This window comes from Mycteria americana, chromosome 9 (assembly GCF_035582795.1).
Source record: "Mycteria americana isolate JAX WOST 10 ecotype Jacksonville Zoo and Gardens chromosome 9, USCA_MyAme_1.0, whole genome shotgun sequence".
Taxonomy (NCBI): domain Eukaryota; kingdom Metazoa; phylum Chordata; class Aves; order Ciconiiformes; family Ciconiidae; genus Mycteria; species Mycteria americana.
The window spans coordinates 26604923-26630936 of NC_134373.1; the positions used below are offsets into that span (position 1 = coordinate 26604923).

At 54.3% G+C, this 26014-nt stretch overlaps 2 protein-coding genes across 3 annotated transcripts; one reads left to right on the top strand and one right to left on the bottom strand.

Annotated features, from left to right (window-relative positions):
- Positions 1-160: 160 nt before the first annotated feature.
- On the top strand, positions 161-5192 carry AAMP (angio associated migratory cell protein). 2 transcript variants are annotated; one of them, XM_075512249.1, is made up of 11 exons: positions 161-303; positions 631-783; positions 1204-1323; positions 1480-1619; positions 1735-1879; positions 2026-2109; positions 2394-2509; positions 2874-2977; positions 3465-3555; positions 3863-4017; positions 4282-5192. In XM_075512249.1, exons 1-11 carry the CDS (start codon positions 216-218, stop codon positions 4355-4357), a joined length of 1272 nt encoding a protein of 423 aa, XP_075368364.1. In that variant the 5' UTR covers positions 161-215; the 3' UTR covers positions 4358-5192. The 2 variants fall into 2 exon arrangements, with proteins under 2 accessions (XP_075368364.1, XP_075368365.1); XM_075512250.1 differs by lacking the exon at positions 3863-4017.
- On the bottom strand, positions 4992-25951 carry ARPC2 (actin related protein 2/3 complex subunit 2). Its single transcript, XM_075512256.1, has 10 exons — positions 25758-25951; positions 15638-15672; positions 14491-14603; positions 12275-12320; positions 11513-11699; positions 10985-11078; positions 8513-8639; positions 7022-7122; positions 6435-6535; positions 4992-5438 (listed from the first exon to the last, which is right to left on the bottom strand). The coding sequence occupies exons 1-10, from the start codon at positions 25829-25831 to the stop codon at positions 5414-5416; spliced, it is 903 nt and encodes a 300-aa protein (XP_075368371.1). The 5' UTR covers positions 25832-25951; the 3' UTR covers positions 4992-5413.
- Between the last annotated feature and the right edge of the window lie 63 nt (positions 25952-26014).

Consider the following 26014-nt stretch of genomic DNA (forward strand, 5'->3'; position numbering starts at 1 on the left):
CGGCCGTGCTGCCCGGGCTGCGCGCTAGAAACTACAAGTCCCAGAGAGCACCGCGCGGGGCGGAGCCGGACTACGCTACTGGCGGAAGGGGCGGGGTCCTCGTGAGGGCGCGGGTCGGGGTTGGCTGAGGCGGGAGGGCGGCGGGCGGGGATTGGCCAGGGCGGGGCGAGCGGCGGAAGCGGCGGCGGCGGGGTGGGGTGCGCGGGCAGGCCGGCATGGAGCCCGCCGAGGGCCCGGGGGCGCTGGGCTTCCATGGCGACGAGGAGATCATCGAGGTGGTGGAGCTGGGCCCGCCCGGGCCGGGTGAGACGGGGCGCCCCGCGCCGCGCACCGGGCAGGGCTTGCGGGGGCTCCGGCCTCCCGCCGGGGCACCGGGCCCGCTCCGGCCCCGCCCCAGTGCCAGGCCCGGCCCGGCCCGGCCGCGGGTCCCCGGCCCGTTTCCCCCCCCCCGGGCTTGCGGTCTCTCCCCGTGTCGCGCTTCGCTCGTTCGCGGCCCCGCTGCTCCGGGTCTCCCGGCCGCGGTAGCATCGGGATCGCGCGTCCCCCCCGCTGCCCCGTCCCCCGGCCGCCTGCCCTGGGAGGGCCGAGCCGGGCAGGCCGCGACCGCGCCCTGACCTTCGCCCTCCGCAGATGACCTGGCCGACGAGATGGAGGACGTGGACTTTGACGACGAGGGGGCGGAAGAGCCCGACGCCGAGGCTTGGGAGACGGAGGACGACGAGGGGGTGGAGGAGGGCATGGAGGCGCAGGACGACAGCGAGGTCACGTTCTCCCTCCACTCGGGTGAGTGGTGGGCGCGGGCAGCGGCAGCCGGGGTCCCCCTCGGGACCTGCTCCCACCCTGGCTTTCCGCAGAGCAAGGCGCACAGCAGGTCCTTGCCAGGCTGCCGTCTCCCGGCCCTCCCTGGGACAGCCATCACGGCTCAGGGCTGCGATGCCTTGGGCTTTGCTCGCTTCTAACTCACGCTCCGGTAGAGAAGCCCTTCGAGCCTCCTACCGTGGTGGCTCGCCCTGAGCTCAGCAGACAGCCTGTGCTGCTCTTCCCCTGCCGGAAGGACAGATTCCCACTGGTTTGGGTTGGGAGTTCAGCTCGCTGACATCCCACCCAGACCTGGTGTTGCGTGGGGTTTGGATCCCCTGGGAACGTCGGGTGGGGCGTGAGTGGCGTCCGAGCCATGTAGCCTCTCTCTTCTCTTTTGTGAAGCTTCTGTTTTCTGTGTGAGCCTCGACCCCAAGACCAACACGCTGGCAGTGACGGGCGGGGAGGACGACAAGGCCTTTGTGTGGCGTGTGAGTGACGGAGAGCTCCTGTTCGAATGCTCAGGTGAGGTGCTCGAGGCTGTCCGAGTGAGTGGCCGTGTCCCCTCCCTGCCACGTCTCTCTGGACATGGTCTTCCCCAGCCGATGCTCTGCTGGAGCCAGGTTCCTGACCATCCTCCGTAGCTTGGCCTGAGCAGTCTCTGTCCCCCAACGTCTCTAGGACACAAGGACTCGGTCACCTGTGCCGGCTTCAGTCACGACTCCGTGTTTGTGGCCACGGGTGACATGTCTGGGCTTATCAAAGTGTGGCGGGTGGACGCCAAGGAAGAAGTTTGGTCCTTTGAGGTGGGGGACTTGGAGGTGAGTGGTGGGACCCCTTGTGCCGTGGGGAGCTCGCGGGCCAGGAGCCAGGACTCAGCTGGGTGGCAGGGGAGATGCCACCCCCATGACACTGCCTGTCCCTCTCCCTGCCCAGTGGATGGAGTGGCACCCTCAAGCCCACGTCCTTCTGGCGGGCACGGCTGATGGCAACTCCTGGATGTGGAAGATCCCCAGTGGAGACTGCAAAACCTTCCAGGGCCCTGCATGCCCGGCCACGTGTGGCAGGATCCTGCCTGATGGTGAGGCACGGGAGCTGTCTGGAGTGGGGAACGTCACCAGATCCTGCTGCTGCCATCTGCCCTCCTGCTTCTGCCGGTCTGTGCTGAGCGGGAGGTGGAGGGACGAGGGGAGCTCTGGCTCTATCCGCTGGCTCTGTCTCACCCAGGGAAGCGAGCAGTGGTGGGGTACGAGGACGGGACCATGCGCATCTGGGACTTGAAGCAGGGAACCTCGCTGCATGTCCTGAAAGGTAGGGAAGAGGGTAATCACCTGGGGGGCTCCCTAATTGGGGAATGGCCACTTCCAGTGGGCTCTGACCTCTGCCCCGGTGAAGAGGTGGCACTGTCCGAGGCCAGGAGCTGCCAGAGGGAGCCTGGTGCTGGGTTTCCCTGTCCCCACAGGTGGCTGCTCCTTGCCACCGGGGTGATGGCAGAGCTGGGCAAGGTGGAGGCTGCAGGAGGGTGGGTTTTGAGGCCCACTGGGTCTCCACGGGGAGGACATGTGGAGCTCATGCCTCTCCTGCTCACCCCCCAGGCCAGGACGGCCACCAGGACCCCTTGACGTGTGTGGCCAGCAACCAGGATGGCAGTTTGATCATGACGGGCTCTGTGGACTGTCACGCCAAGCTGGTCAACTCCGCCACGGGCAAGGTGGGTCCGTGTGGGCGGGGGCAGAGCCAGGAGCCCTGGGGGACCGGATTCCCAAGCCCCTGTCCTGGGCCAGGCCGCTGTCTCCGGCTAGTTCAGGGCTCTGCAGGCCCCAAGCAGTCTGTGGGGGCCACCGGCAGCCAGCAGGAGGCGCCCTTGGCCAACACAACTGCTTCTTCCCAGCTACTGGTGGGACCTGTAGCCGGGTGGTCACGCTGGGTTCTTAGAAAGAAGTTTCCCCCTTGTTTGCTCCCAGGAGCCGAGGTTTTGGGGTCGGGCCTTGGTGTCCAGGGGGTGTAGGCTTGATCCCGGGTAAGGAAGGGGACCTCGGTGTGAATCGGGGACTAGTCAGCCTCCCTCCACCCAGGTGGTGTGCGTCTTCAAGATGGAGAGCGTGGCCCCCAAGGCCCCCACTGGCGAGGGCGAGGAGGCAGAGTCCAACTCGGTGGAGTCGCTGGGCTTCTGTAATGTGTGAGTGTGGGGACAGCCCCTCTTCAGTGCTAGATCTTACAGGGGTTGTTTACAAACAGATCCATTTCCATCCCTTGCGCTCGTTCTGCTGCGTTTCTCTCACCTCCATCCTCCCCAGCTGGCTGTGGAGATCCCGGGTCACTTGGGTGTGAAATGGAGGACAAAGGCACACCAGCTGCTTAGTCCTCCCCACAACCTGCTGGGTTTCTGGGCTACCCTGATGGACCACTGTTTGGCTGGGATACCCTCCAGACACAGCTGCTGGGGATCTTTGCTACCAGGACATTGTCTTCTCCCTCGTGAACCCCGGGCTGGTTGCTGACTCTTGCCGTCCTGTTGGGTTTCATGCCTCCGGCCATTGTGTTGTCCCTCATCTTCTCGATACACTGTAGCCCTCAACATAGGGTTTGCCTTCAACCTTGATCCTTCACGTGCTTCCATCCCTGCTTCCCCCAGGCCCACGTAATGCCTGTTCCACTCTCTGCAGGATGCCACTGGCTGCTGTGGGCTACCTGGACGGCACGCTGGCTATCTATGACCTGTCCACACAGACCTTGAGGCATAAGTGCCAACACGAGGTACTGCCCTACCCCCTCTCCCTAGGCCTCAGGGAGGGGGGGGATGTCTTTGGGCCCATTTGAGACCTCCCTTGGAGCCCAGGGGCTTTCCTGGGGCCAGTTCCCAATTTGTGCTTCTCCCTCAGCCCCTTGGCTTCCCCAAAGGCAGCCGCAGTCCCTGCACAGAGGATGTGCCCTGTAGCTTGGCCCTGGGGACTGGCTCTCCTATCTGTGGGGATGGTGACAACACTGGGGGGTGGGCATGTGGGGGGAGCTGAGACTTGCTGGGTGTCCCCAGTGCTCACCCTGTGGCCTCCCCCTGCCCCAGTCGGGGATCGTGCAGTTGCTGTGGGAGGAGAGCTCGGCCGTGGTGTACACCTGCAGCCTGGACGGGGCCGTGCGGCTCTGGGACGCCCGCTCGGGGAAGATGATCAGCGAGTACCGAGGGCACTCGGCTGAAATCCTCGACTTTGCCGTCAACAAGTGAGCGGGGAACCCCTAGACCCCTTCCCTGATGGGTGGAGGGACCAGGGGTGGCAGGGGCCTCCAGCCTCAGGAACTCGAATCACAAGCTGTCTCTCCTTTGGGTGCCCCTGGGGTCTGGTCTCAAGGAAGGGGACAGACCCAGGTCCATACTGAGACTTGAGGGTCTCAGGCGGGAGTCAGACAGGTCAGAGCTGGGCCAGGGGTGTTGGTGAGGGATGCCTAAAGCCCCCAGCCCCATCTCTGAGCCCTGTCTCCCCCCAGGGATGCCTCCATTGTGGTGACGACCTCTGGTGACCACCAAGCCAAAGTATTCTGCGTCCAGCGCCCCGATCGCTAGGAACTGTGCTGAGGGGATGGTGTCCTGGCTCTGCCAGGTGGCTCGTGTACAGAGGGATGAGGGAGATGGGCTTCACCACCCTTCTCCAGTGCGTGCTTTGTAATTTTCCAGCCTGCCCTGCTTTGCCCTCACCCTCTGGGGGCCAAGCCTGGGGTTTTGTATGAAAATGTCTTTTAATTATATAAATTATTTCACTTAACTGGATGCCATCCACTCTGCTTGTTGGGGGGGAAGAGGACCTGGGGAGCTGTGTTCCCTCCCTCCTCAGGGATCTCTCCAGCATCCAACCGTGGCCTGAGGATCAATGGCAGACAGTTTTATGCTGGTCTGGGTGGAAGCAGAGACCCCATCCTAGCTCTCCCTGTTAGGAGGAACGAGGTGGTCAGGGTACGAGGGAAGGGTGCAGATTGCTAGCTGAGGGTAGGAGAATTCTGCTTTGTGCAGCCCGGGAGTTCCCTAACACAACACGCTACTCGCTCCTAGACCCGGGCACAGCACCCCCACTTCAGCCCCCAAGACAGAGATTACCACAAGTAATTTGCTCTGGGATACAGTAATTATCCCCCTTGTGCCTGTGACTCCAAACACCCCTTCCAGGGCAAGGCCACATGCATTGACAAGCCAAAGCCCCACAGTCCCTTAAGATAGAAAGATCTCCTTTATTAATGAACCCCAACAGTATTTCTTCAGATACAGGAGTTTTGAACTCAAATACTCAGAAGAAAACAAGTTAATATTGCATTATTCTCATAAGAAATACTGCAACTTATTTCCGGTAACATATTGCAAAGCGAAACAGCTTGAAAAGAAAAAAAAAATTAAAAAAGAAAAGAAATTAAGTCAATCAAACTGGAATTAAGGTTTTGTTTCTTGGAACGATCAAGTCCTCGCAAGCACAGCTCGTTTCTGCAGATTACTCCCCAAACTGTTGTACAAACAGACCCCGATTGCTTGAATTCCTTATGAGCCCACAGAGGTGCAACATTAAAAGCTACGATTATCGGGTAGCAAGTGCCCCAACCTTCATCCTCCACGGCAGCCCCAGTGACCCTGGTGTTAACGGGTTGTGAACGTCTTCCCCCTGAAAGGATGCAGAGAGAGGTCAGCACAGCCCCCAGCGCTGTTCTGGGGTGCCCCAGGGTGGCTGCGGGGCTTTTGGTGGGGCACACGCTTGCACCGAGCTCTCAAAGCCAAGCAGGCACCACTGGTTCAGAGCTTGCAGGTGTTTGTGGCTGCAGAACCAGGTCACGGGGCTGTGGGAAGGGGCAGGCTTTCACAGAGGGGACAACCCTGCTGCCCTGGAGCAGAAGGCAAAGGGGGGACGTGCCAGGACACACAGAGAAAGGGCACCAAGGGGCTCTGGGATCAGCACAGAGTAAAGGACCTGAGGGAAACAGGTTCACACAACTGCTCTCCTCCACCCACTTTGCTCCGAGCTGCTTTCTTCACAAGAGGGAGCCAGCCAGCCAGCCAGCACGGTGGCCTGGGAGTGCTCCTGGCCCCAGCCATCTGCTGGCCGAGGGCAGCCTGGGGCTCTGAGGAGCTGCAGACGGCTCTGGGCAGCAGGAATCTGCTTCAGCATCTGCAAACCCCCAGGAAGAACGTGACCACTCTCCCCCGTGAGCTGGAGCTGCCGCCAGAGCCAATCAGCCAGCTTTAATACAACAGGGGAAAACCCCCACGAGTGCCACCATGGGCTCAGGGGGGACAACCGAGACACCAGGGCTCACAGAGCTGTGTACGAGCCTTCTTTCGCAAAGGACCTGCCGGCACAGGGTTTGCCACAGATCCAGCTCCTACAAAGGACATGCGAGCCAGTAAGTCAGTGTGGTGGAGGGAGCACAGGGGTCCTGGGAGGCCAACACACCCTGATCTAGTCGCCTCAAGGCACGCAGGCAAGCACCTCACTATGAAACACCCCCTTTCTCTCTCAGATGGGGTCCCAGGACATCAGACCCTGGTCTGGTCACCCCACAGCATCCCAGTCCTCCCCAGACTGGAGTATGCCAAGCTGAGAAGGAGCGAGCTTGTGGCTAGCAGAGAAGCCCAGAGAGCCAGGCCCCGCTTTGCTACTCACGTGATTGTTTTCATTTCTTTCTTCTCTGCGTCTGGACGGGCACGGTTCAGCACCTTGAGGAAATCCGATGTTTTTGCCCTCATACGCGTGTGAATATAGGCCTGCATTTTGTTAGGACAAAACGGGGACATGTCAGGATCCCGTCTTCATAGCTGAGATTTTCAGGACATGGGGTAGGAGCTATCTTTCTGCTCCTAGTTGGGAAAGCACCTAGCTCTGCACAGCCACAGTGCTATAAGGGCAGTTCAGGAGGCAACACTGAAAATTGCTGCCTGAGCCCTGGGCAAAGCCAGGTCTCTCAAACAATTACCCTAATTTCTGTTCCCAGAAAGAAAGAAAACCAGATCCAAAAGGGAAAAATCCTACTTCACTGCTAGGATGGGAGGCAAACAGGCACTGCATGCACCAAAGAGCAAGGAGAAGGTGATGATGCATCACTTGCCACCCCTGCATGACTGGGGAGGGCAATGCCACCAGACCCTAGTGAGTTCTCAGGAGGGCACCCCTGCCCCATGCTCCTGTCCTGCAGCACCCAGGTTAGACAGGCCGAAGCTACTCTGTATCCCCCAGCCCCGTCCCCCTGGTACCTTCGAGCACTTGATGTGATAGTGCAGGTAGTCCCGGAATGTGTGGATCAGGTTTATGGTGTTGTCTCTGGCAGCAGCATTGGTGTGACGGGGGAACAGCACTGAAAGACGAGAGTGACACAAACCGTTAGTGCCTCCCAAGGCTACCCAAGGGCTTCAGGGTGTGCTGCTCTGAATGCCTACTTCGCTCTCTCCAAAGAGCCCTTTACTGTGACACATACCACGATTAAGCAGCACTTATGATTTTAAACACAGGGCTTAGCAGCACTTTTCTACGTCTCCCACAGCAGCCTGGACACAGCTGTGCACTCCAGAGGACGCAGGCAAGGCCAAGTGCCCAGAGATGACAGCATTGTAGGAAACTGCATGACGCTACTTCAGTGCTTGGGAGAAGCAAATGGAGGAGAAAGCTGGGAGGCAGACAAAGGCGGCCAGGCTGCTCAACTGATTTCAAGATCCAGTCTGCCCTTGGATCTTGAAATCGGTTGTGGATCCCTGCGTGGCAGCTTGCCGGCCCTGTGACACAGCCAGACTTGGTCACTGCAGGGGCCTGGTGGCTTGCTCTTTCCACAGGCTGGTGCTGTGCTAAGCATCCCAGACCCAAGGGCTGAAAGACCTTTTTGTCTTGGTGATGATCTCACCTGGGACTGTCAGATCAGATAACAGGGAAATTGCATCTCAACAAGAATGAAGTCTTGCTCGCTGTCCCAGACCTGCCATTAGACAGCCCTCCCATAGCTGACGAGCTGCCCTAACCTCAAGGCACCATTCCCAGCACGGGAGGAGGGCAGTGTTAACTTCACCTTTCCCTGCAGTTTCTGTGCTCCGAACTGCAGGAATGCCGGCCTGAGAGACCCTAATGGCACATCCAACCATGACTCCCAGTTTCTCTGGAAGAGACCTTTCCCTTTGAACAGGGCAGGGTTTGGACTCCTCAGCTCAGCCCTCAGCACCGCTGCCCAGGAGGAAGTGATGACTCTGCTGGCCAGCACCTCTGCAGGCAGGGGAAAGTGGCTCATCAGAGATGGAAGTGTTTGGCCCAGAGAAAAGAGGCAGAGCTGGAGAAGCAGAACTCACTGCCCTGCTCCTGCTCACCTCTGCTGACCAAGCACTGCACAGGTGTCTGCAGCTGGACAAGCTACAAATACACCTGCATGAAACCTCCCACCAGAAACCTCCAGTTTCCACAAAATCACAAGCAAAGCCACCCTTCCCTTGCTCCCAAATGCTGAACTTATTTTCTAGGCAGACACTAAATGGCTCACTGTCCACTTCCACACCTTCTTGCCTGCAGCAGAGCTGAGGTGACCTGATACAGCAAAGGGAGACACCGAAGGGGACAGACAACGCAGAATGCAACTCCAGAGTCTCTTCAGCCCCCAGTGACCCACTTGAACACTCAGGGAAGGTGAATTCGTTTTTGTTTTTCATGCAGCAGCAGCAACCTCTCTCCTCCCCGAGTGTCCCCAGGCCTCAGAGCTGCCTGCTTACCAAAGGTGATGTAGCCAATATTGTCGCCAACCGCTGCGTCTGTGTCTTTCAGCTCCAAGGGCGGCTCCCTGTGGCTGAAGAGCACCTGTGGGGCTGTGTGACTGGCCCGGCGACCCTCCTTGAACTCCTGAACAAGACAAAGCGAAGGTGAGTCCCACTGTGGCACTCCAGCGACACAGAAAGCAAATGGGGTTTCCCCACTCCCACAGGGCAACTGAGCAGGAGGTTTCCCAGCTTTCCCGAGTCCATCAGGCCAAACCTCTGGAAAACAATCCTTTTACCCAGCAAAACCAGACCAAAATGCATGGCTGTCCTGGGTTTACATCTGCCTCTAGAGCAGCCCCTCAGCTGGAGTGGCTTTCAGTGTCACACTTCCTGCCATGGGTGTTTTGTGGAAGGCACACCTCAGCCTGAGCAAGCACCTGAGACAGCACAGCTCCTGCCAGAAAGTCAACACCATCAATGCTTCCAGCGAAAGCAGGCAGCACCCATCACCACAGAGGACAGGAAATTCTCAGAGAGGGCTGTGAGGTCTCCATCGCACCTAGCGTAAAGGCTCTGCCATTTGAGAAAGCGTCTCCCACCAAGAGTCTTTGCCTAGGCATTAAGAGGCATGTACAGGGTTTGCAGCTTGTGTGCGAAGCCTGCTCCTCCTAACACTTCTCTACACCTTGAAACAATACCTCCAGGCAGGGAGATCCCTTCCGCCAGGGAACCTCTCTGACAGCAGCACGACCCCCACCTGACGTGAAATGAACTGGCTCCGCATTTCAGGAATTATAGGACTGTCCCTACACGGGGCTGGGAAAGTCCAGACACCATTCTCCTGCCCAAAGCAGGGCAGCCTCCCCTCTGCCTCACTGACCCCCAGCCCAAGCTACACATCATCAGCCACCCTCAGCCTCTCCTCCCTTCTGAGCACAGCTCACCTTGGGAAGGGCAGGAATATCTGTGCCCCTTTTAGAGAACAGAGTAGTTCACTGGGGTTTTCTTAATGAAATGCTTAGCTTGCACTTCTGCCTGCTTATGCCAGAGGCTGAAATGGTTCAAATGGCTTCACTGGTTAGTTAATGGTCAGATTTTCTCCATGACAGCCCAGATTAACAGTCACCATGCCCGACTGAGCTGCATTATGCAAGAGCAATAGCTGGAGGGAAGGAGCCAGCGTGACTCAGAGTGGAAATTCTTGTGGCTGGGCAGGAGCAGGGTTTGCTGTTGTAAAAACCAAGAACTTGGGACATGGAGACTCGGGGACAGCTGCTTCCTTAAAGTCCTGCCACCTCCCCAGGAGCCTCACAAACCCTGTTTTGTTCACCTCACGCCTCTCTCCCTGTTTTAAAAGCTGAATTCCAGGCTGTGGGATATGCTGGTGGGGAAAAGCTAAAAGCCAGAGCAGATGCCCTGCCTGTAGCTAAAGAACACAGACAGCAGAGCTGTAAGATACGATTCCCATCACAACAGACCCTGTTCTAATGACCCCCAACACAGGTAAACTGGTATCCAGCAAACTGGGACAGTAACTTGCTGTCAATGAGCCTATCAGCAGCATGGCCTGGCACGCCTGAACAGATGGGCTAAAGCTCCTCTAGCCCTGGAACACCCTGCAGGGCCCTGCTCCACGGCAGTGCCTGCGCAGGAGGCTCCCCAGGTGCTTCAGCAGACACAAGGTGAGCTAGGTGGGCCAGCAGCACGGATGAACACACGTACCAGCATGCACTGAGCCTTCCCCAGCTGTAAGCAAATGTCTCAATCTCCACAGGCCGCATGCAGTCCCTAACAGACATGCAAAGTGTTTACTACGGGCCTCTGAATGCTTCCTGGCTAAATGGCAGTTGCAAAGGGTAGCTGAGTCCAGAAGTACTTGGCATTATGATGATTGATTCAAGCCCACAAACTAAGCAAATTCATAGCTTTGAAAAGCTCAAATTTGAGAGCCCATCGCAACATGTGAGAGCAGCCTCACTGAGCTGCTGAGTCTCTCTGCAGCATTTGAACATTAGTAGGAACAAACTTCGAGGTGAAGACAACTCTCAGCACCATCCCAGGCACAGCACAACATCGCCTCACCCTTTCTTCCCCCTCTACAGGCTCCTCACCACACTCAGCTCCTCAGCTGGCTAGCAATCCCTACACCACAGCTAACTGCACTACAGGGCCTTAAGGTGGATACTGAAGTATTCATTGTGGTGATTCTCATCTGTAACACATAATATGTTTGATTGTCCATATGAGCAAGACCATCGATAATAAAGATGCCAATGCATGAGCCTGGATTAGAAAATACACCGCCTATGCCTGATAACATGGTTCTTCCATCCCAGTGCAGCCTGAAGCCCTGCAAAGCATTTATGTGCATTAAACTGCTTGTGAGCTCACTTCAGCCTAACACATGCTTGTTCGGCAATGCTGCTTAAAGCAAGAAGGCATCCGAATCGAGGACCCGACCCTTTCCCCGTAATTCAGTTTCCATACCTGCATAAACACCTTTCCGATCACCACGTCATCGTCATCCTTAAATACTGTGCTGAACACAACCGTGACGCGGTCCTTTTTCGCCTCAACATACCTGCAGGTGGGTGAGAAAGGAGAACCCAGCTGTCAACGGCAGCTAAGAAGTACAACTGGAAGAGGAAGCAACCACGTGACAAGGCCAAGTAGATGCGACAATCATTCACAGGCCTGGCTGCTGAAAGTCTCCCCTCCTTTGAGACAGTATTTACAGGGAGCAAAACATTTCTGTTGGGAGCAGCCAGTTCCTCTCCTGCATGCAGCCACAAGCACTGCCCCTAACAAAGATGCTTGTGTAACATCCCTGCAGTCCGAGGGATGAGCATTACCCTCACTGGATACTTCCGACAGCCAGGAAAGGCCCTTATTAACCTGCCAAAGCATGGAGCAGTAGGATTTCCTGACTTTCCACCACAACCTACAGCTGTGAGCAGGAGCGGAGAGTGTACTGACAGCTGTCCGACTCCCATGCTGCTTGGTTTGAACACTTACATTGTCTCATCGTCCCTGTAGTGGATGACGGCTCTTTTCTCTCCTTCTTTGCCCTCTTCCTGGAATTTGAAATACTTCTCAAAGACCGAAGCAAAGCAGTTGCGCTTCAACATGCCGGCTTGGTGCACAATAGCGTCTTTGTCTGCGGGAAGGTTCTCCAGGTCGTAGAGCAAAGAGACATTGTAACCTGGGGAGGGACAGCCACTAACCTTAATAATCTATGCAGGGCCTTAATGCAGCCAGAGACATTTTCCCAAAAGAGACATCTACAGTCCCACCTTTGCCTTAAGCCCTTCCAGAAGCCCCAGAGGTGAGTACTTCCCACTCTAAGCATCACCAGAAGCCATGCCTGAACTTGGCGCATGGCCATGACAACACTCCTGGGGCTCGTTCCCGAGCTCCCAGACACATGTGCTGGCTGAACTGCTCCCAGGTTTTTGCAGTGAGTAGGAAGAGATGCTGTCACAGGTAACCATGGTTTTCCTCTGTCTCACAAAGCGTCTTTGAGAAGAACAAAGACCCCAACCGTGAGGAACAGAGCTTCCCAGAGGAGGGCTGCATCAAGAATTACAGCTTGTGCTGCAAGCTACTTCAGCCCTGACGTACCTGAGCCACCTTTTAAATTGCCATTCATTGTACAGAGAGCCCCAGATATCAAGCTCTTGAAGTGCAGCCTTCATTTGAGCATTTCTGAGGTGACCTTAAGTCATTTTGGAATTGCATTCACACAGACACACAGAGTAAATGTTGTAGCAGGGTTACCTGATTCAGGATTTACCAAGTAGTTTCCATAGACTTTCTTCAATACCTAGGAAAGAAATTAAACATTGAGAGCACAAGCTATCAGAGTTGTTTCCTCCCGTGCTGCCCAGGCCGTGTTCAGTCTCCATTTAGAAACATAAAATTCAGCATCTGCCTCCCCCAGTCCAACTGAACTTGGACAAATATTAAAGTCATCGGCTTCTAGTATTATTAGCTGCTCTCACTCTAGACAGAGCTCCCTGAACCCCACTGACAAGGGACGTGCTGCAGGACAGGACTCAAATCTAGAACTTTTAAAAGTTGTTCTTAGTCTTGAACTCATGTGGAGAAAAAAACCCCTTCCATATGACTCATACCTTCAAAGAACTGTCAGCAGAGCTTGATGCAACAGATCTGAGGGCTACAACCCTCCCTCCCATTCGAAGGCAGATGCAAAGTGTACAAAGGCACTGCAAAGCGTGCCCCATCCCTCTCCTTGTGGGAAAGCAAGTTCAGAGCAGGGGTCAGGCGCAGCACGGCCAGGCAATTACTCGTCCTGCCTCAGACTATTGCACAGGACAGATGGGGATGGAGAGGAGACTGCCAGGCAGCTTGGATGCCTCCCAGAAGCAGAGCCGCCTACAGCACAGCAAAAACCTTTCTTCAAACATAGTCATAGATGAATTTTACATCAATGGCAATTTTCAACTAAGCCATAGCTCTGTGTCAATGAGGGGGCTGGGAACAGGAGGTATTCCACAGAGAAGAACACAACAATGCTGTGGCAGAACTGGCCCTCCTGGGATGACACCCACTACCATGCAGAGAGGATGCATGGGCTCTCTGCATGCCAAAACCTCCTCAGCAGACAGCCTGCCTGCCTGCCTGCAGCGGCCCAGGGAGATGCTCTGTCTTAGCAGGAACACCACTTTGTGTTCCTCACAGTGGGGTTGCACCAAAGATGGAGCAGAAACAAGCTCCATCATCTCCAGGGAAGCACAGAAAGCAAGAGTTTGCTAAATGGCGATTAAAAAACGTAGTTTCTATTTAGTCAGCCCTCCCAGGGCAGTCCTGCAGAGATCCCATCTTCCTCTCAAAGCTCGGGAAGTTGCCTGTCAGCTGCCTGCACTCTCAGCATGGCCCATGGAGCAATGGGCCTGGCACAGCAGCGGGGGTCAGACAGGAACACCACTCTCCAGCCGTCACCACGGTGGCTGCTGGCACATGGTGGCGTCAGCCACTCGCCCACCACAGTGGTTCTCTTGGGACCAGGCACCATGCCGATCCTTGCTAAACATGCTGGGAGGGCTCCACCATTTGGGCTGCTTGACTCTCTTGTTTGCCAGCAGCAGTACCTTCAGTGGGGCAGCTCCTGCTACCCTGTTCCGTAGCAGGCAATGCTGCTCATAGAAAGCTCTGCATACAGGAACCAGGAAAGCAGGACGCTCAGTCATATTTATTCTGACATTGGTAGGTCTGGTAGCAACTTGCAGGAATTCATTTTGGGTTCAAACCCCCTGTTTCTTGCCAGATTCTCAATAAACTCATGGAGCAGTTTCCTTGTTTTCCTCCAAGGACAGATACCCAGAGGCAAAAGCCTGCTGAAGAGCTCTGGGTGAACCCCATTTGCTAACATGAGGAGATTTGAAAACTGACTCGGGAACTGAGTCACACTTCCTGCCTCGCCACCCAACCACAGCTCAGAGAGGCTCCTTCTTTCTACCATAAATGGCCCTCTGCAGCCCCAGCCCATTCAACAGGAACTGAACCTGCTACTTCACACAGCAGCAGCGAAAAGGGAACAAGGTCTGCACACACAGCAGGAGCCCATCACTTGCTCTCACGTGTGGCTAGAGTCAGAAGAGCAGCACCATGGGACTCCAGGTTTGTCTTGGCGCCTTCCTTCACTTGCAGGCTCAGCACATCAGTCAGGGAAACCTATTTCTGTTCAGGCCTCAGATTCATTTGGACTTTCAAATTTAGTGGTGCCTTTTGCCTTTCAAGCTGTAGGGTCATATAAGCTGACCTTGTATTCATGAGAGAGTGTGAACACGCTTTGCCCTTGTCTTGCAGCAAAGCAGGACTCCTGGTTGGCACAGGGCTGCTCCTTTGATTAGCGTGAGATGGGAGCTCAGATGCTTCTCTAGGGGTTAGACATTAGACCCACTAACATCGCAAGGGCATTGCCCACGCTAAGACAGCATTTGCAGGCTCAAGGCCCAGAGATGCTCACTCACCTCGTCAGCACCGTGTTCCTGGAGTTCCTTGTAGAATTTCAGAGAAATACTGACCATCACTTTTGTCTTGTCTCCATTGGGGTTTGAAATATGGTAAAGGACTCCATCGAAGTCTATGAAGCAAGCGAGAGAAACATGATGGAACAGGAACTAATTCCTGTTTCTGAGGAAGGTCTTCCCTACATGTTCTAGGAACTACATAAAGTGAGTTTCCCCTGCTCCAGCTCTCACACATACACCAAGAGAGAAACCCATAATTAAGGAAAGTGGTAATGTCATGTAGGGAGACCTGTTATCATTCAAAGGGCTGAAAGAGTTTTGACAGCTGTCCATCACAGAAAGCTTTAGTCTAGTGTCATTTAGCATCCCTGGCAAATCTGCTTGTGCTTAGTGCATGAGGATGCAAACAGGCAGAGACGGGAGCCTTCTGGATGGCCAGCACAGAAAGTGACTGACATGCCCACTGGGTCAGAGCTGCAGGCTGGAGGAGAAAACATCTCTGCCAGCAAAGGCAGCTCAGCCGCTGCCTGCTGAGACAGCTTCCACTTCACTGCAGAACGGGCAGGAGGCAGGGAAAGGCAACCCTCCAGCTACATAGCAAGCTCCACTTCCCCATGGAACTCTGCAGCTTACACAGATTCTTGATAACAGAAGCAAAAAAAAAAAAAAAAAAAAAAAATCATCTGCTGAATGAACACTTGAACTTCCTTGGCATTTCTCATCCTGGAGAACAAACTTCAGGCGATGAATTCATCTTGCCTGTCACCCCGAGCCAGCTTTCTAACAACCCAAAACAGATGGTGCTAAAGACCTAATAACAAGGAGCATCAAGGGCAGGACTGGAGAGCAGGCGAGGTAAGAGAGCTATGTAGCACACACACATGCACCCCGAACAAAGTGCTGCCACCACTGAACTCACTGCTGTGGGGAAAGTCCCAGGGAAGGCGGACGGACAGAGAAAATAGTGGGGCAGCTGACAAAGCCCCAGCTCTGGGGACGCTGCAGGTTGTCCACTCTGTCTGCCCCTGCGTGGCTCTCCTCCCCCTGCAGTGGTGCTGGGTGAATTTGGGCACGCCAGGCATAACTGTGGGCAGGCTGTTTGAGCCAGCCCTTTTTTCAGAGAAGTCATGAGAGTTGTGGAGCTTACCTGCAAACGTTACTTCTACTGCCTCTGGTTTATTTCTAAAAAGCAAAGAAAACAAAGGAGGTAAATGAGAACTCAAACAGCAGCCTCCAAGCTGCGAAGGAAAGAGGATTAATTTATAATGCCTTATTTCTCACAAGCAGGTCTACCTGAAAACCCTTCTAACTCCAGCTGTTCAACTAGCAGATAACCTTTGACAAGAAATCTCGGACTTCTCCCCATTCCTATAAGCACCAGTTTTACCCCAGCTGATGTAAAATAGGCCTTGAAGCTGGCAGACATTGTTATTATTTATAGTTTATCAATAGATTTTGAGAGCGCAGATTTCCAGTTAGAAATGTCTGAGAAAGCTACTCATCACTAAGGAGTTTGTTTTAACAAGCACATTCTCTGTACAGAACAGCCACGATACAGGTTTGGGGACAGAAGCACTTTTGTAAGTTCCTGCAATACCAGTTCATGCAAGGGACTTAGAGGCTGAGCAATCCTTCCTGACACGGTGACCCCTTCATTGTCGGCAGCAGCTCTGCAAACGCATTGATATAACTCACTCGCAGAGAGGACCCCTTCTCCAAGTTCGGGGCTAGGAGCAAACCACAGAAGGAGACTTTCCAGATGTGCGTTTCATCCTGCCCCCCCACATCCCTTCCGAAATACCCCAACACTACGCCAACTACCTCTGCAGGAAAAAACGTAGGTCTGGGTTTGCTCTAACACTGCCCAGTGTGGTCTTTGGGATCCCTGATCAGCAACAAGAGCACCTCACGAGCCAAAAGAAAGCCACTGTGGGTATGACGATTTAACAACATCTGAACAAATCCTATTTACCAGTTTGTCCATGATCTGTAGAAGAGTAGGATCCTGTGAAAGATCTAACTGCTTCTGAAAAGCGATTTTGTTGGGACTGGCACTACATAATGGCTTTGGCAGCTCCAAGGGGACTGGTATTAATAAGTCATTCTCCAACAGGGAGCAATGCAAAGGTACCTCCACCACTGAGAGCAGGGGTGGAGAATGAGAACAGGATAAAAATGCCAGTCTGCTACTGCTGTTTCACAGTGTATCTCCGCTTCTTTTTCAAAAGTGGCCAATATTAAACAGAGTACAGGCTAATGCTGCTGTCAACAGAAATCTAGCCTCTGAAACAGTTCATTCACACCTGTCTGAACCAAGATACTGGAATAACTCCCCAAACCAAAGCCAGTGTGCCAAGGCAGCCTTGTGGTCTCAACCATGCTGCTCAAAGACCAACTTCAACCTTTTTGCCAAAACTTGCTCTGTCCACGCACACATATGCTGCTGGGTACTGGCTACACCTCGATACATACACCAAGAAAGGGGGGAAGCGATGACTCAGTATCTACTTTCCCTCACCATATTCTGGAAAGGTTTTAATGATTTTTTTTCCCCAGCAGAAAGCACTGTTCTTCCATCACCTTTTCTGCAGACAGCCTCATTCCTGGAAGCCAGGAATGACCATGATGTTCTAAAACTCAAGATGGGCAATGCAGGGAGACCAAGGCACTGAACAGCATTGATCCCAGACCATGCACCGGGTCAACAACATTCTACTCAGGTGGAAAGGGAGGAATTAACCCCCAGCCAGAGATCTTGAGTGGAAACGATGAGGTGTTGCTGCTTCTTGAAAGTTATTAGCTGTGAAAACCAACAGCCCTTTTTGTCAGGAGGCTGGAGAGCCTCCGTCTTTTGTGCTGCATTGCTCAAGATAAAAACCACATACTTTAAAGCAGCAGTGCAAGTGTACCCAAGGCAGGTTCTTTAGTTTAAAAGCTGTGCCAACTACCTGTGACATCTCTCGCTCTCATCTTCCTCTCCCAGCCGGGCCTGAGATGGAGGCTCACAGGGCATCCCTGGCTGCCTATTCAACTCAGGCTCTTGAAAGGGGGATCAATTCCCCAAGCCACATCCAAGCCACTTCTGCTCACTGAGGACTGCTCAGAGCAGAGATGAAAGAAAATCCCACTGATCCCACTTGGTCAGTCGATGCAGACGTGCTCTTCTTTTAGAGCACCACACTCAGACTTGGGAATCAGCTTGGATGGCAGTATACATTTTTATAAAAAAAGAAACCTATGTAGGAAGCTTTAAAGATAGCACAGTCAGGCACGCGAGAGCTAGGAATATTAAAGAGGACGCATCCTTAAACCTCTGTTTCATCTTCGCAGAGTTACACCATTCAAACCCCATTCCCCACGCACATAGAGCTGACGCCTCCCAGAGCCCTGTCTCCCAGCAGAGCCTCCGAACACAGCACCTCCCTCCGAGCAATGCAGGGAAGCAACTGGCAGCCAGCACACCAGAGTGGTTTTGCCTAGGAAGGACAACGATTCCCTGCTTGCACACCTAGTACCCTGGGGGACGGCAGGAAGATCACTCGTCGTGTTATTTAAGAAGCCGTGCGAGACCACATACCCGAAGTCAGTTAATGGCTCTGCACGGGAGCCTTTGTTCTGCACACAAAAGCTTACAGCTAACACGGCCCCATTTTTGAACCTTTCATCATGCAAGCATGATTTCTTAGAAAAGTTATTTTAACACTGATTTACCAAGTGGCTTGGTTCTTGTACTTGGGGATGGTGACGAGGGGAGATATTTAAGGGAAATGCAGGTAACTGGGCAGAACTTTGGGTGCTGAATATTCAACCGCTTCCTGGCACTGCCTCAGTGAAGCGAGCGCTCACGTGAGCCGCATACAGAGCTCCTCACAGCCACGCCAGCTCTGTCATCTACTGCAGGGTGGTTTTTCTGCCTCGCCTGGCACACACCTAAGTAACCCAGGCCTGGCCCGACCCAGGGGAGGTCAGGGAAGGGTATCAGAAGTGTGGCCGGGAGTGAAGCAAGCTCTCTTAGCCCTTCACAGTTCAGCAGCCTTACAACCCCGAAGTTTAAAGTGCTTCTATTTATTTCTATCCTGGCTATTTAAAACGTTTCTCCAACAGAAAAATCACCCCTTTTGCTACCCGAATTGTTGTTCCCCCATCAAGAAGTCCCCAGGCAGAAGAGAGAGGAGCTCTCACCTCCAGCCTCCCGTGGCTTCCGGACAAGCAACAGCACCGCAGGTCACACGCACGCAATTGCTTCCCCTCAACCTTCCACCAACCCCATCTTCTGCCAACAGAAATAGCAGCAGGGACGGCTGTGGAGGCACAGCGATGTCCTCTCCGTGTTTAGCCCTCTCAGCCTGCCCTGCTCTTGCGCAGCGGATGCACAGCCGGCTTGAGACCAGGGCTGCGCTGCTGCGGAGTGGGTACCGGTTACCGTCAGGTTACCGGCGTGATCCCAAAGGGCTCTGCCCGGTCTAGTGCGGTCCGGTGTCCCCTGCTTCCACGACAAGACCCATCCACACCCATGGTGAGAATCAGCAGTTTAGCAGCTCAGCGCAGAATGACTGTAAATTCCAGCCATCCTTGCTGCATTTTACTTCGAAGCAGGGCTCTGGGCAGCTGGGAGCTCGTTTGGGGTTCACTTCCACCCCTGATTCAAGTCTCCAAGAACCAAACTGAGCCTGACTACGCTCAGAGGATTTCAGACAGTACAGCCCATCTGCTCCCGAGGCAGAGAGCTGCTGGGCCCCCTGCAAGCTCCTTACCTCCATACATAGCCTCCCCCAGCAACCTTCCCTGTTTGCTACCCTCTGCCCCAAATGGACAATAAAACCAGCTCATACTGGGAATAACTGAAATGGCTCCTCTCTGCACTAAACACCAAATCCAGACCAGACCTTTCTGCAAAACCTTGCCTGAACTCAGACGCTAAAATGGCAGCTGTTCCAAGCAGCGGCAACAGTCCATTTTCTGATAACACTTATCAGGTTTGAAGTCAAATCTACACCAAATCCCATCTCCCCTCTGCTTGTAACAATAAAATAAAACCCTGGCAGATTTTATGTCTTCTTGCCCACATTCCTCCTCTTCACCTCCAAATGACTCCTACACTCCGTCTATCTAATACAGAGCCAGCTTCAAATCAGATTTTTCACCCCGGCAGAACATCCACAAAGAGCCGCAGCACCCGTGGAGAGATGCCAGCGAGCACTTAAGAGTAACAGCAAATCTTTTTTCTGACAGCATTTCCTCAATTTTGACTCGGACAACTTCCAAACTTCCTCGCTTCATTCTTGCGCCACGGAGACTCTTAGCCATATGTTACAACAAATTTAAGAACAGAAGAATGAAGACTGTAATTATACAGAGCCCTCATCTTCTGTATTAAACAGACCTAAATGCAAACTTGGCCGACAACTGTATTGAAGCATCTCCCACATCACAATTAAGGCCTGTACCCAACAAAGGAGGATGGAAATTATTTTAAAAGCTGCAGGCATGCAGATACTCTAATCTCTTGCCCCAGAGGAGAGGGGAAAAAAAGAAGAAAGGGGGTATTTCAAAGCTTAAAGCTCTTGAGCAGAGCTTTCAGATTACCAGAGTCAACACACAGTTTGGAGAGAGCGAGACAGATTCAGTGACAGACTGCAGGCTCTCGCTAGAGAAAGGTCACCCCAATAAAAAAATTATGAGCAATGTCTAAAATTATCTGAACAGTTCCTCCACTCCTGGGCCCCACTCAGCTAACAAAAGCTACTCTGCGTAAGCTGCGGGAGTGTACGAAATCAAAGAGCTCCTGTAGCTCTGGCAGCACACCCACCACGAACTCGAGCAGGAGTGCTCCATCAGGGCGATGCCGAGCAGCGTACGGCAGCCCCCACACGTGCCGGCTCTCCCCTCTCGGTTAGGTGATCCCTCCGTGCCTGAGCTTCTCCCTCGCGGTGGGCCTGGCAGCCTGGAGGAGGCTGGCTGGTAGCAAGGCGTTGGGATTCCCAGTGGACAAAGCACGGGCCGGTCCCGCAGTGCACAGGTATGGGCAGGTCCACTTCCAGCCAGGTCTTCACCCCATGTATCTCCGTTCCAGCTGCAGGCAGGTAGCCTGTGGTTCCCCACCAGAGCGATCCAACGCTGAGATGAGTCTCTAAGGAAGAGCCTCATTTTGCACACACCATTCACTACAGCTCTTCAGTACAGCGACTGATACCCATTCTTCTGTGGTGTCAAGCACCGGTGGCTGCAGCAAGAAACGTTCTCAGAGGATAATACAGAGCAGGCCCCTCTTGGGAACCCAAGATGAAAACTGAGGCTGGAGCGATGACAGAACAACCTGTGAAAGCCTAACACTTTGCAGACCGGGGCTGCTCTTCCCTCCTGTTCCCTGTGCTATTGCCTGAAAGCAGAGCACTGCCTAGCTCCAGACAGAGGTGGTTCACTATCCACCATTAATGCAAAGTCACCTTCTCTGGTGGCTGAAGCCAGATGTGCTGTGGCAGCCCAGGAGCTATGCTCCAACACCTACAGCACCCTCAGTCAACACAGACAGCCAAGGTTTACCACTAGTGCCGCCCATGCCATGCTGAACCCAAGGGTACCACTTTCTGCCAGCGGCATCGCCCGAGCACTCCTCAGTCAGGCAGCTTGAGTTTCAGCAGGTGAGTTCGTGCCGGGGGAGATGTGCGGCTCCAGGCTGGGCTTGCAAGGACGCTGAGCCAGCACCTGCCACTGCTGCTGAAGGAAAGAGATCTGATCCCTGCTCTCCCACTGCACCATGGCGAGCAGCCTTCACAAAATGAATGGGATGAGGAAACTCATCTGTGCTAAAAATACTGAGTTTTGCCTGTTTAATTTTAACCTAGGTCACTTCCCCAATCCCATTTCCCCTGAAGCCATAGAAATGCCTGCGTCAGCAAGAAGGAGGGGGTGGCAGAGGAGCAACCTCTGTTTTCGGTGGGGCTGCGGAGCTCCCCCGAAGCGCCAGAGCCATGGATTGCCACAGCCACACCCGCAGGGAGTTTCTCCATGGTGCCCGGCAGGACCCAAAGCTCTTCTACCCTCCCGGCAGGCCCGACAGCCTCCAGATGCTCCTCAGTCTCCTCACGATGAACTCACTTCGCATGTCACGTCATGAACACAAAGTTCACGCTACCTGGTTTCACCCAGCACTCAGCCTCCCTGTCCGAAGGGCTCAGCTCTACAGCCAACAAGCACTAAAGTGACCGCAAATGGGAAATACCATAAAGCACGCGGGCGCAGCTTCAGCCCAGCTCTGCAGCCAGCTCACAGGAACCGCTCTACATCAAGGAAGTTCAAGCTTCAGCTGTTTTCCTATGTAGCTAATAGTCATGAAGCCCTGCAGATTTGTACCTACTCAAGGATGTACAGAAACCAAAGATCTGAGATTCTCTTCCCTCCGCCCCCAAACAAGGGAAAAGGCACGCTGTTCTCCAGCTATGCAAATTTGTTTTCTTTTGCACAGTGAGTAAATACTAAGTAACAGTTTGAGATAGAGAATTAATTTACCAGAGATTTAGGGCAAGCTATGTATGGCTGGAAAACCAAACCCTGTGAACGAAGCCCTGTGCCACACTTTCACTGGGGTCAGTTAAATTAGAGGACAAAACTGGATGGCAAATTTGTTTTGGGAGGCAGTTCCTTCCCATGTCTTAAACAGAATGAGTATTCACCAGACACAGAAGACAGTCATCAAAATGTTTTACACTTAAATTGTTTCTTGGGTTTTTTTCTGTCTGTGCGGTTAGCAAAGGGAAGCAATGGTGAGAAACAAAATCTTCCAACTGGTAGAGCTCATCCCCTCACATCACATTTCTATCAGAAACAGGAAAACCCAAGTGTGACTCCAGCTTCTAGGCAACTTCTCAAGTCAAAATGAATTAGTCAAAAGCTTATGGAACAGTTTATTCTCTTGACACCTGCAAAAGCTCACAAGTTGCCTCATTTCATACTGACCAGGTATTCCCCCACTGCAGCAGTTCGATGCTTGGAAGTTTCACCAGCAAATTCCTAACTCAAGTTATTTCAACAGATTCTGGTAGCTTTAGGCCTTTATTTAAAAATGTGGTTCGTTCAAGGAAATGGATTTAAAACAAGAAATTACAATATTAAGTAAAAAAAAAAAAAAAAAAGTCAGCTGCATTGAAGTCCATTACCTGTCACCACCTTGATCTAACTACCAATGTTCAACGGTGGCTGTCCAAGGAGGTGAGATTTCCATGGGTTTTGCCCACAAAAACAAACTAAATTTGTAATTACCCTACTAATGGGTGGATGCTGCCAAGCCACAAGGACCTTGTCAAGGCAGGACTCTTAGACATGGGTTAGGCCCTGCCTTGAGTGCTGATCTCTGTCTGCAGCCTGCCAAGGCACCTTCCACGCTGGGAACTCCACAGACAGTTGATGGACCTTAATGCAGAGCAGATTTCGACATATCTTTTACGACAATAATGTTATGAGCAGTTATTAGCTCCAATTTCTAAATGTGACCTAGTTCTATACGATACGGTGAAATACGAAGCGTCTCTCACCTGACATTCCAGGAAAGCCCTGCAGGGAGCCTGTTGAATCATGGCCACAGCGTGGCCATGGGAAGCAGAGGGAGTGACACAGCCCACGTTACAGACCAAGTCTCCAGCAAAGGATTTGGAAACAAACCCCGCCCTGCCCAACTCCCAGGCTGGCGCTGAAGCCACCAGGCACACCTGGCTCTGAGACAACCACTACGGACAAATCTGTGTGTTGCATCTGCCCCGCTCCCGTTTTAGAGCAATAACTCAAAACCAACACTGTCCTAGTGTCCAGACTCACTCCTCCCAGTCACTGAATCCCTCAAGGCCTGACCTTGCCCTGACTGTCCCATGTCTGTCCCCAACACACACATTGAGAAAACCATCACCAAAATAGTGAAATACAGCAAATCCCTTCCTGCCTCCAGGCTCAGCACCACAGGAATTACCCCAGAACTGTGGCTGGAGGGAAAAGAAATTTCACATGAATAAACACTGCATAACACCCGTTCCCCAAAAGACTTGAAACCAAGAGAAAAAAAATACACCTCTCTGCACATCTCAGATCTTTGTCTCCACCCTGTGCTTGCCTGGACAGGAGGGCCCCAGCACAAGCACAGAAGAAAATGCAGAAGTAAATAACTTCCTCTCCTCCAGCAACACACTCCAGGCACAAGACTTATCTAGAAACGATATCTAAAGAAAAGAACATGCCGTAGATGAGTAAGAGGCAGAAGCAGAGTACCATCAGCCACACTAAGAATCGATCCAGGAACAATCGGTACGCCAGGCAAGCATGCCGACGCAGAAGCGAGGAGGCTTTGCTGTACATTGAAACGGAAACTTCGGGGGCCTGCAGGCTGGTGCAGAGTGAGCAACCCCAGCTCTGGTCGCACAGAGTCAGGGTTTCAAGGCGCAATTAAACCCACAGGCTGCCACCTCCACACTTACACCAACACAGGGACGCACGTACACTTTCTCTCCAGCAGGAAGAGTGCCTCAGTATGGACTTGTGATGAACGAGTGTTTGTGACACACACTGTTAACCCCCGTACATGTAATATTTTCTAATGGACGCAGCTGCAACACCATAGCAGTCACCTGGGAGTTCTCTCTTCCCAGTGTGGTGCCTGTGCTTTGGGGAAACTTGTTGCGTTAAACAATCAGGCTCAAGAAGAATAAAAAGCCTGCGAGCAGCTCAGCTATTCTGCAAGGCAGTGCAGCCTGTGAGGTTATTTTATGGAAAAAAAACCCCAATCAACCAAACAAAAAAACTTGAGCAAGAAGTCTGCTGAGAGAAGAAAGCAGAGGAAATGGCCACTGTCAAAGTTCTGCACACAAAAGGCTGACAGCTTCGAAAGCCACTGGAGGAAAAGGTGATGCAGAAAAAGGCACCTGCCTGGGTGTCCCTTCCCGGAGCAGCCTGGGCTGAGCTCTTCGAGGCACCAGGGCAGGCTCCACCCCAGAGATAACACCACCGCGCGTTGCTTCTCAAGGCTTTGTCTCTGTACAAAGGTGCCCGGTGTTACTCAGGCCAGCAGACAGCGCAGCGAGCCTGTGGGTAGCTTGGCTGCAGATAAGGACACTTATAGGAAGGGACACTCTTTCAAGCTGAGCTGTGCTCAGACAAGCACCTTCACAGCCCCGCTGCAACACTCACAGCAAAATAATCACTGGCTCCCCAGGGACTGAACTGTCCCAGCCAGAGATGCAGGTGCAAACCAGCCCCCCCCAACACACCCCCGAGGCCAGGACACCCACCAGGCTGGCACCAGGGGCCGTGACAGAGCCGTGGGCCTGCATCCCTCCTGCTCAGGAAAGCAAAGGGGGGCAGGCTAGAATCTCCTCCCCACCCCCAAAGCCAAAGATAAAGCTAAAAGGCCACAGCTCCACACACAGGCTTCCTGTTCCTCGGCTCCCCCCACACATTCTGTACCAGCGCTGGCACCACGCTGGGCCCGTTCTGAATGAAAGCTGCTTTACCCAAAGTGAACATCCCTGCAAATCCACCTTCCCCCAGCTCCCTCCTTGCCCAGGCCCTCTTCTCCAGCTCTGCTCCCTCAGCCCGCCTCAACACTGCAATCTCCAGTACCCTCCCCAGCTCCTTCCTCCTCCTTCCCCGGGCTTCCACCCTGCCCTAGCACTAACCACCCCATCAAGCCCCGCTCTCCTGTCCAATTCTGTCTGTCCAGCTTTGCTCCCTCATCCCCCAGGCCTTCACTCTGCCCAAGCTCCGATCAACTCCACCGCTCCCAGGTCAGTCACCCCCGCCCAGATCGCCCTCCTCCAGCACCGACCCTCCTCCCAGCCCTCTCACCCCGCGGGCCCCCATCCTGTCCCAGCTCTACCCTCCCCGCTCCCCAGCCCCCCATCCTACCCCCCATCATTCTCCAGGCCCCCATCCTGCCTTGTCACCACCCCTCCCAGCCCAGCCCCACCATCCCCCAGCCCCCATCCTGCTCCCGTACCAACTCCCCCAGCTCAGCCCCCTCCTTTCCCCGGCCCCCATCCCGCCTCGCTGCTCCCCCCGGCCCCGCTCAGCCCTACCATGCCCCGGGCCCCCACCCGACACCGGCACTACCCGCCAGGCCCTCCCCTCTGCCCGGTCCCGACCCACCCGCCCAGGCCTCTGGCACGGCCCTGCCCCCGCCAGCCAGCGCCCCCCGCCCCTCCCTCAGTCCGCGGCCCCGTCCCGGCCCCGCCGCCCCCGTCCCTGCCCCCGCCCCGGTCACGCCCGGCCCGGCCCGGCGTCCCTACCCGGCGGCCGCGCCCTCGAACTTGAGCGTGAGGGTCTCCTCGATGATGCGGTTGTTGACCTCGAGCAGGATCATGTCGGTGCCGGGGAGGGGAGGGGCTCTCAGGGCGCCGAGGCCGGAGGGAGCCGAGCCCGCTGCGCGCACCGGGGACCCGCCCGAGCCTGCGCCGCCGCTTCCGCTCTCGCGCCCGCGCGTCACTTCCGGCCCCGGCCGCGGCGGAGCCGGCAGGCGGCGGCGCAGGCGCTCCCGCCCCTTCCG